This window comes from Protomyctophum bolini (genome assembly GCF_963924005.1).
Source record: "Protomyctophum bolini genome assembly, chromosome: 2".
In the NCBI taxonomy this organism is placed as follows: domain Eukaryota; kingdom Metazoa; phylum Chordata; class Actinopteri; order Myctophiformes; family Myctophidae; genus Protomyctophum; species Protomyctophum bolini.
The window spans coordinates 44,806,204-44,817,466 of NC_137863.1; the positions used below are offsets into that span (position 1 = coordinate 44,806,204).

Below are 11,263 nucleotides of genomic sequence, written 5' to 3' on the forward strand. Positions count from 1 at the left end.
ATGGTCGCTCCCGTCTGCAGTGGGACGGGACGGGAGGACGGCGTTGGAATGTTACTCAAAAAACGGTCAAATATTACGTGTTACTAGTAGTTACTTAAAAAAAGAAAAGGAATATTATTTCTTTACATAATAATCACAACCCTGCCAAAACTTAAAAGTAACTAGTTCATTATTACTTTACTTTACTTCCCCCCCCCCCCCCCCCCCCTCTCCCACAGTAATTTCATATTTTATTCCCAAAAGTCTCACACTAGACTAGAGGGTATAGCACGGGTCCATAAAATCCCGACCTGTTCCCGAATCAGGACAGAGGATATTTGGACCGGACCGAACCGGACCGGCCCCGAGAAGGATTGGATCCGTCCGGAAACGGCCCCCGAGAAGGATTGGAGAGAAATTTGGTCCAATTAAGCGGAGCTGATTCAAATTGGATGCAATCCTGAATAGATTTGGACCCATATATAGTGTGTCCGACGACGCTACTACGACACGAGACTATGCTCGTCACCCCCGCCTCTCCGAGGCAAGCGGAGCGGAAGGGTTGCATAATATTACTGCATTCATAGCGGGCAACCGACCGTGTGTGTGTGCACGTGCGCTGTTGGGATTGGGGATGCGTTTCAATCCAAATCGCAGTGGCATAAAAGGAAGAACAGAGTCTGTTCTGTATTCACACCACAGCGATTTGGTGTGACGCGGACCCAAGTCCCAGCAGTGCACGCAACACGCGCAGGCGCACGCACACGCACACGCACACACACGAGCACACACACACGCACACGCGCGCACGCACACACACACACACACACACACACACACACACACACACACACACACACACACACACACACACACACACACACACAGAGAGAGAGAGAGAGAGAGAGAGAGAGAGAGAGAGAGAGAGAGACGGGGCATGAGGAGAACTAACCCACCCCTTGTCTTTAAGTCTGATCTATAGCATGTATAATAATTACAACGCATGCATGGCTATTTTTTAAATGAAGTTATATAGTTATAGAAAGTTTATATTTTGGGCCAGAAATGGCTGGGTTTGGCTCTCGGGTATTCGGGTTCCGGGTGGACCCGTGCTACCCTCTGTCTATATCTCACACTATACCCGGTTTGTTACAGTTGTACTATACTGTACTTACTGGAAAAAAGGCAATAATAATTATTAGTTTAAGACAAGTAAGTAATACATTAATTTAGACAGTGGCGTTGCAATGGCATGCCAGTTTATAACAAACAAAGTGTGACACCCCCCCGCCCCCTCCTTCAAAACAGCCATAAAAAAAGCACCTGTCTGTAATTTACAACCTCAGACAAGTCTACTAAGCTCGCCAAAAATAAATTATCCCGCAATGTCTTGTGTATAGTTTTATCAGCGGTGGAAGTACATTTACTTAAATAAAGTTTCCAGGTATTTGCACCTTACTTGGGTACTGTATGTCAAATGTTCAGTACTTTTGTACTACTAATTCTACTCTACTCTCCATTTTAGAGACAAATATTGTCTGTTTTACTCCGCTACAATTAATTTAAAACTTTAGTTACTATACGTAGATTTTGATAATTATTATAAAACATGCATTAACCACTTCAGCCCTAAATACCTTTCAGCCATTTGAAAATAGCCGATCTACAATGTGTTGTGATCATGTGACGCATTGTGAGCTTGTAGATCGGCTATTTTCCAAACCTTTTTATTTATTTGAAAACTCAAAATTTGGACATTCTGCATAATGTGTACTTTATATACTTTTGGTACTTTATGTACATTTCGATTTCCGGACTTTTAGTTTGTAACAGAGTATTTCTACATAGAATATGACCAAAACTAAATGGAAATATATTCAAAAGACTAATATTCTATGACTAAAACTGGCAGGCAGAGATGAGACAGAGACACCGAAAGAGAGACAGAGATGGAGAGAGAGAGAGAGAGAGAGAGAGAGAGAGAGAGAGAGAGAGAGAGAGAGAGAGAGAGAGAGTTCATATTGTGAGTGAGTCAAATCAGTGGCACACTCCCTTTGTTCATTCACAGCACAGCTGTCAGCTTGCTTTCTAAGTTGCAACAGGCGGTGTGTGTGTGTGTGTGTGTGTGTGTGTGTGTGTGTGTGCGTGCACGGGCATGCGTGTGTGCGTGCCAAATAGAGGAGTATTCTGATTTGACACAACAGCTGAGTCAAGTTCATGTGCAGAACTCAAGGTCAAAAGGTTGAAGGGATTGGCCAAATGGGTGTGTGTATGTGTGTGTGTGTGTGTGTGTGTTACTGTGGATCATAAAGTTTGTACAAGAGTCCAGCTGTCAGCTATCAATTAGCATTTAACACCACCAGGGGGCACTGTGGTTTGATCATCAGTCTGTGTGTGTGTGTCTGTGTGTGTGTGTGTGTGTGTGTGTGTGTGTGTGTGTGTGTGTGTGTGTGTGTGTGTGTGTGTGTGTGTGTGTGTGTGCGCGTGCGCGCACGCTCGTGCGTGCGTGTTTGCATGCGTGTATACCTTTCATATCGTGTTGACTCTCTTCTCTTCGTCGTTCCAGGTCTTTCCTGTCATAGTTGAGTCTCTTCAAGCACATGATGCCATACTGTAGACTGGCCCTGCAACGCACGTGGACACAATTTCACATGATGCCATACTGTAGACTGGCCCTGCAACGCACGTGGACACAATTTCACATGATGCCATACTGTAGACTGGCCCTGCAACGCACGTGGACACAATTTCACATGATGCCATACTGTAGACTGGCCCTGCAACGCACGTGGACACAATTTCACATGATGCCATACTGTAGACTGGCCCTGCAACGCACGTGGACACAATTTCACATGATGCCATACTGTAGACTGGCCCTGCAACGCACGTGGACACAATACACATTCACATGATGCCATACTGTAGACTGGCCCTGCAACGCACGTGGACACATTCACATGATGCCATACTGTAGACTGGCGCCCTGCAACGCACGTGGACACATTCACATGATGCCATACTGTAGACTGGCCCTGCAACGCACGTGGACACAATTTCACATGATGCCATACTGTAGACTGGCCCTGCAACGCACGTGGACACATTCACATGATGCCATACTGTAGACTGGCGCCCTGCAACGCACGTGGACACATTCACGTGATGCCATACTGTAGACTGGCCCTGCAACGCACGTGGACACATTCATATCAATTTGGGTGGTCCTACTTGACTGGGAAATGTTTTTAGAACCATTGTTTTGTACAATGCACAGTATGTGGTACTGTACATGGACCAATTCTGGATTAAAATCTTCCAATAATATTATTTATGCCCAAAAATCTATAAATCTCACACACAATTAAGGCAGCCGGCAGGTTCCACACTCCTACACAAAGTGCCCTTTTTGTCACTTGAACACCAGGCTGCCCCTCAAAATGTCTCTCTATATACCACCACAGCCACTGCTGTTTTGTTTCCAACCCGCTGCAGGCTCCTCCCTCTCACTGACCTGTGGAAGCTGTCCACCATCTTCAGATGGCTCCGGAGGTCCTTCTTGGTCAGGTGGTCCAGCATGCGCGCGTCCACCAGGCACTCCATGAAGTAGGAGCGGTACTGAGGAAGGCCCAGGCTGGGCAGCCACTCGTTGCCGATCCACTCGTGGTTCATGTCCCCGTAGGCCAGGGTCTATGGGGACAGAGAGAGAGAGAGAGAGAGAGAGAGAGATTGTTTGGGGCTGTTATGTCTGTAATGATAGGGCAAGTATAGTCTGACAGGAAACGGGCAGAAAGAGCGACTCGGGGGAAAGAGGGAGTCGCGCCTCTGATTGGCCCGTGGCAAGCTTTGCTTCCGTTATAATGCTTCGCAAGCTTGCCTCCATGTTGCCTTCCCTCGAGGTACGGACGGAAGAGGCGTCTACCTTTACATGTCTACGGTGATCGGGACTCGAACCAGCTGTCAGGCTGCCGCTATACATTGTACCGCTGCTACGACATCGGTCCCAAAGTATGAATGAATGAACCATATTATTGTAAAGCGCTTTGAAAACACTTGGAAAAAGCGCTATATAAAATGCAATCCATTATTGCAATAGTTCAACTATAGCCCCGATCTATACAAGTTCACAACGTGTCGTCGGATACGGCAATTATATCGACATGTCGTCAGCTGGTAGATTTAGGCTATTTGAACGAAGTTAATGACCTGTCTGATGATAATGTCTTTCTTTCGCGATAATGTCTTTCAAAATGACGGTGCCTGCGTGTGTGGCCCCTGTGTGTGTGTATATGTTTTTATTTCAGTGAGTGTGTGTGTGTGTTCCTCGTTTAAGTACCCACGTGGGAAGCAAAATAATCCCCCACGAGCATATAGTAAAACCGGTCAACCTTTACCTTATGGGGACATTTTCTCATGGTTAGGAAAAATGCTTTTGTGTGTTTGTGTGTGTGTGTGTGTGCACGTGCGTGCGGGTGCAGGCGTGCGTGTGCAGGCCAGTTGAACGCATCCCCACAGCGGACATTTTGCTATTTTTACGCCATGCGTGATGACGTACGAGCAAAACTCACCTGCGCCCAGCTGCCTTCCTCATTCTCCTGAACGTCCAGCCAGCGTTAGAGACAATGCAACACAGTGTTAGTAGAGAGACCAGCAGTATAGACACAATACAATACGAGAGACAAGCATTAGACACAATGCAATATAGGCCTTAGACACAATACAATACAAGAGACAAGCCTCTATAGATACAATACAGAGACACAGATTGATGTGGCGTGTCGTAGCAACAGCAAATATTTGTGTAGCTTTGCATCTGGAAGTTGAAGCCAGCTCAGTTTCGATGTGTGTAGCTTTGTATCTTTGCATATAGCTTTTACAGCAGCTACACAACCGTCGCATTCGCTTTGTATATAGCTTCACGTCGCTGGCAATTCCATCGACAATGAATGGTATAGACTGTGTCTTTGTGTCTGCCCGTGTGCAACGCTCCATTAGAGACAATTATAGGCTGTATACCGTGGCAAAAAAAACAGACAAGGTATATTGATACCGTGAGATTTCTGAGATGACGGTATTTACAGTGTTCATTTATTATTATATGCACACTTGGCGCAGTCCACAGCGCCCTATAAGAGGCACCTGTATGGTCCCTACTCCCTACAATGGCTTACAAGTCATTTAATATTTAATTTAAAATCATAATTTTACTTTTCACATATTTACTTTTATTTATTTCATTTGATAGGCTAATAAAACATATTTCTTCAAAGAATGATATACTTGACCATTTTGTTATGGGCCCTAGTAGCTAAAATAAAAAGTATATGAAAAGATAGGCCTATATATATTTTTTTCTTTTTAATACCGTGAAATATCGCGGTATTACAGTTCCGATGCCGCCACCGTACCGTATACAGTAAAATCTCATACAGTTACATGCCTAGAGACAAAACACAGTGTTAAAGAGAGAGAGAGTAATTAGACAATATAGGACTAAAATACACGCCATTGGAGAGACCAACGGTACAGACGAAACGCACCAAAGTCCAAAGGCCACCAGAGGGCGCTTATACCCCCTGGGAACACGGATAATTTCCCCCATAGAAGAACAAACAAATCTTTCTGGTATCCACACTTTTCCTGGGCTGTGTGTGCTCCAGTTCCTGTTGATTTCATTGGATATCATTGGTCATCTGACCAGTTTCATTGGCTTTCATTGGATCAAATCGACAGGAACTGGAGCACTACACAGCCCAGGAAAAGTGTGGATACATTTGGGGTGAAAACAAGCCACATTCAACTTGCCCATAGAATGGATTAATTGCCGCGGCAACAGCTGAAATATCCCTTCAAATGTCCTTTGCCATTTTTACCTTTTTGCAAAAGATATACATTTTAAAATAGTTCAAATAGCCGATGTACTGTAGATCGGCTAGTTGAACTATTTTAATGGTTTGTTTTGTTATAGTAAAATTATGGCTAATGTGGTACAGGTGTGTTTGTGCGCTCGTGTGCATACGTTCGTGTGTGTGTGTGTGTGTGTGTGTGTGTGTGTGTACGTGCATACATGCGTGCGTGTGTGTCTGTGTGTGTGAGAGAGAGAGAGAGAGAGAGAGAGAGAGAGCGTGAGTGGTGGTGGGGGAGGGGAGGGATTTGCCCAGATGGCAGTGACTGACCGCTTTAGTGGACGAGGCCAGGTTCTCCATCTCTTCGTGAGTCACCCACACATTTCCTGAGGACTGCACAGAGAGAGGGAAAGCATGCACGCACGCACGCACACGCACACGCACACGCACACGCACACACACACACACACACGCACGCACGCACACACACACACACACACACACACACACACAAGAAGGTGCTTGTGAGAATGCATTCATGTGTGATTCTGGTGGGTGATTGTATACTGATGCGGGGATCCCCTTCCACAAGTCTATACTTCTGTGGTAAATGGTGCATTTACTAAACCAAAAGTAAATAGCAAGACGTTGGAATACAATATCCGTTGTGTGTTTTAAAGGTTACAGTGCCCCCCGGAGGTGTAAATACGCCATTTTTGACCTTCTGGAACGGTAATTAGCTATAGCTACTAGCTAGCGTGGTTGGCTATAGCTGTAGCTGTATTTCAACATCGCCTTTGGCAGGGAATCATTTTCCTTAAGCACCCGCTGTAGTGCACACACACACACACACGCGCGCACGCACACACACACACACACGCGCGCGCACACATGCTCAAATATGCGTGTGAGCATGCATGCGTACACAGACACACAGGGTGTGTTGAGTGATGCAAAGGGAAAACAGTGAGTGTATGCGTTTCAGGCCAGCTATCTACAAAGCAACTACACATTTCAAATAAATGAAGTGGAGTAAAACTACAATATTTGAATCTGAGATGTACGTTAGGGAGTGCCTGCCTATAATTGTCGCCTATATGTGAGCAATGAGCATGGGTGTGGCCTTCCAGCCTAATGGCTGATTGGAGAGCACCTGGACCCGGGGCCTCCAGGAGCCTATAAATAGGCCCTGCCCACTGTGGCCAGGCCAGGTGATTCATGAGGAGACATCCAGAGGAGACAGATCGACCTGCTGCCTCCACTGTCCCCTGCTCTGTTCGTTGTCCATGACCTGCTCATTACGTTTGACTTGTTGTGCAGAAATGTCCCATTTCAAGTAACAGTCTCAAATGCATAAAGATCCTTTTGAAAATAGCAGATCTACAAGCCCATATTTTCAAATGGACAAAGATAAGTGGTTAATGTATAGGCTATGTTTTCAAAATAAAGGTATAATAATACTATAATAATAATATTTGAATCTGATATGTAGTGGAGTAGAAGTAAAAGTAATATAACTTGGAAGTACTCAAGTACAAATATACCTCAGCATTGTACTTAAGCTTAAATGCACTTAGTTAGCTTTCACCACTGGTAGCTAGTGGCTACATTTGGCACAATTTTAAATGTAAGGCCCAATCCCAATTGCCTCCGTCAAGCCCTGAGCCCTACATGAACCCTCGTTGACTTTAGTGACGTCTGTAAACTGCTTGAGGGTGCGAGGCTGCAAGGGCTCCGAATTGTCGTGAAAGGAATATGGGACAGCACTTTGAAGATGAGTCCGCCATTCATGACACTTTGCATCACTTTATGCAAACTGTCCTTATTCACAGCCAGTGCTTATACCTACATGCTTAGACTATTTATACATGTCTATCATGTCTATTTTAGCATTTAAGCTGATCGTTTTATTATTAGTTTCATAAATACACTTTTCTGTGTGATAGGGGTTGTGATATTCATATATAATAATATTCATTATAAATTGCATTTCCATGTTTTTTTTTTACTTTGCTCATTATTCATTTCTCATCATGTTTCCCTTATTATTATTATTATTATTATTTAATATATAGCCTATCCTTCCATTCCGTCTCCCTTTGAGAACAGTGAGAAAGCACTGTTGTGTTTGTTGACGTTCTAACCGCGATACATAACTAATTTGCATACTTAAATGATTGACTTTCGGAAGATCTCCCTCATTCCCCTGATAACGCTATGAAGGATGTAGAAGACATTTTGAGAATCTGATCTCAGGTCAGTCGATGCAGACTTTGGCAAAGGGCACATAAAGGGGCCCTCCACTCATTTACCGATTTCAAATGGGGACATCCCTGTCAAGCCCTCGCAGACTTCACATGAACGCACAGCTTATAGTCAGTGAGCGAGGGCTCATTGAGTCAGCAGCAAGGGAGTGGATTGGGATTGGGCCTATATATAGGTTCCCCACACTGGGACCCTTTCAATATCAGTCTTGTGTCGGATGTTTTGTGAATGTTTTAAAGGGACACTTCACCCTTTTTGCAAAAAAATATATGTTAATGATGTTTAGAAGCTTTAGATCACTTTCCTGGGGGTATTTATGTGTGTAATATGTGGTTTTAGATATTTTAGATTGTAGCAGTGAGCCTGTTGTCTCTGATGTCATGGACACTGGTCTCACTACCTTCCTGGACTACAATTCCCATAATTCTTTGGTGCACTGCTCCTCCTTGTGGATAGGGGGGAGAGCTGTCTTACTGAGACAACATGTAGTCCAGGAAGGAAGTGAGCCCAGTGTCCATGACATCAGAGACAACAGGCTCACTGCTACAATCTAAAATATCTAAAACCACATATTACACACATAAATACCCCCAGGAAAGTGTTCTAAAGCTCCTAAACATCATTAACATATATTCTTTTGCAAAAAGGGTGAAGTGTCCCTTTAAGGATTTTTTCATCATACAGTCCAAGCGTGTGCAGGGGATGCAGGAAAAGGTGGTGTTTATGGTGTATACGTATGCATGTTTTTTAGTTTCTGCATGCGTGTGTGTGTGTGTGTGTGTGTGTGTGTGTGTGTGTGTGTGTGTGTGCGCGTGCGTGCGTGTGTGTGTGTGTGTGTGTGTGTGTGTGTGTGCGCGTGCGTGCGTGTGCGTGTGTGTGTGTGCGTGCGCGTCCAGGTATACGTACAGTGCGTACCGTTCGGGAGGTGAGCGGCGCGGAGGGGCTGGTCAGAGACACCATCTCCTGGATGGCGAGGCGCAGCTTGAGGCGGTGCAGCGGGTTGCTGATGCCGATCTCCCGCTGGATCTCCGTGTCGGACAGCGCCGACATGATGGCGCCGCTCTTCACGTTGGCGCGGCACGCCGCCACGTACCACGCGGGCATGCCCACCCACAGCTATGTAAGGGGGGGGGGTGGGGGCAGAGCAGGGCATAACAGAGTCATCTGTGAGGGTGATTCGTTCTGCGGCAGTGTTGTTTTCGTCGACTAAAACCAAGACGAAAAGTGTTCGTCGACTACCTATTTTCAAACAAATGGAAACTAATTGAAAACTAAACTACGATGACTAAAAACTAAGACTAAATTTACTGACAATTTCGTCCACAAATAAAAACTAGACTAAAATGTTAGGAAGGGACTAGTGGACAAGAGATCCAGTGTAAGTCATTTTACACTTGCAATGCAGTTGCATGCTGAAAATAGCTGATCTACAAGCTCACAACTTGCGCTTGAGCTTGTAGATCGGCTATATTTTCAGCAAGTGTAAAAACACTCATTACGACGGCGTCAAGACCCGCCAAAATACATTTTAGTCGACTAAATCAACTGTAGATTTAGTCGACTAAAATCTTATGACATTTAGTCGACTAAAACTAGACTAACACTAAGACATTCCAGGTGACTAAAATGTGACTAAAACTAAATGAAGTTTCAGTCCAAAGACTATGACTAGACTAAAATAGAAATTTGCTGCCAAAAACAACACTGCAACAGAGTCATCTGTGAGGGTGATTCGTTCTGCGGAGAGGGTGATTGGCTTTGGCTGCCCTCTGCCCTCCCTCAAGTCCCTGCACGACTTATAGGGCGCTGAAGAGAGCAAAGGAAGATTATGGCCGACCCCTCCCAGTACCCTGGCCACGGCCTCCTCACCCTCTGCTCCCCTCTGGGAGATAAGACTGCGGCTGCCGAAGGCTATACGAATAAAGCCCGCCACAGACAACGTGTTTTCCCCTCAGCTGCCTTCAGGCTGCTCAATGACTCTGGCTTCCATGCCTCCTAGTGACACCGGCACTTAAATCACCGGGCGGCAACACACTTTATATTTATTTCCCTGCACGGTGTTGTCTTATGTCTGTCCTATTTGTGGAAATAAGAATTGAATGCACTCATGTTTATGTCAAAACAAATTCCTATGTGTGACTGTGTATACATACAAATGGCAAATAAAGGTATCTGAATCTGAATCTTATATATCTTCACTGACATTGTTGCAATTTACAATTTAGGGTATTTAGCAGACACTCTTAATCCAGAGCGATTTACAGTAAGCGAGGTAAACACGAGGTGACGGCCTATCAAATGCATAGAAGTATACAGTAAGACGCCCCGAGGGGCGAGAAGCCAGGTCTCCCTAAAAACAACAGCTCTGGTAATGCGGCTAATGCCCATATATATGGACGTTTTTTTGTTGTCTTGTTTTTTAATTGACTATTCGGTTCCGGGTTGGATTGAAATTTGTGTGCTAAATTATAGTAAGGCCAGCAGGCCCCCAGCCCAGTTATAGGGCCCAGGTATATATAGGACCGGGCCTTAATTTCCGGGGCCTGTTGAGAACTCTTAAAGTTTTCGCCGGCTGCCGGGTGTGGCGGCTGCACTAATAACTTTGGGGCGGGCCCCGTCTATAGAGTTTGAATGGACAGGTTATATCAGTCAAAAGGAAGACATCGAAGAGGAAGGACGGGGTTGGGAAAGGATCAACATAATCCATACGTCTCCATGTATGGCTATATCCATAGGGTTTGATTTAGATATCTGATAGAACGTGAAGGTTTTTACCTCTAGCCAGGAGACGACAGTAGGCCCGTCCCACTGGGCGAAGGGCAGGCCTCTCCGCCTCGCGTCCTCTAGAAGCTCATGTCTGAGGAGAGAAATGAACAATATTAAAGGTTTTATGACATTCATTTTTTCATTTATTTTTATTTTTCGTTTTTCTTTTAGGTTTTATGACCTCAATTACACCCCAAAATCCTGAACTTTGAACATTCAGTGGATTTCTGTGGTCTGGAGTTTTCTTTGGGGTTTGGAAGCCTTTTGAGCTACAATGAAAACAGGCAACACAGTGAAAACAGTGATCTGCTGGCAAATCCCATTGACATATATGGGATTTGCAGGCTCTTACATCACAAACAGCAGGGAAATCAGAGCACCTGTTTGAGCCAGAAAACCCCAGACCA

The 11,263-nt window shown here is 44.9% G+C and overlaps 1 protein-coding gene across 1 annotated transcript in view; it reads right to left on the minus strand.

Annotated features, from left to right (window-relative positions):
* Positions 1–11,263, minus strand: part of ppfia4 (PTPRF interacting protein alpha 4) — a gene marked incomplete at both ends in the record, with an annotated part of 122,353 nt that overhangs the window by 4,522 nt on the left and 106,568 nt on the right. The window contains 6 exons of the mRNA XM_080785686.1: positions 2,506–2,603; positions 3,494–3,669; positions 4,548–4,574; positions 6,156–6,218; positions 9,006–9,206; positions 10,866–10,947. Coding sequence (XP_080641812.1) covers positions 2,506–2,603; positions 3,494–3,669; positions 4,548–4,574; positions 6,156–6,218; positions 9,006–9,206; positions 10,866–10,947 — 647 coding nt within the window. The remainder of the gene's footprint in view (positions 1–2,505; positions 2,604–3,493; positions 3,670–4,547; positions 4,575–6,155; positions 6,219–9,005; positions 9,207–10,865; positions 10,948–11,263) is intronic.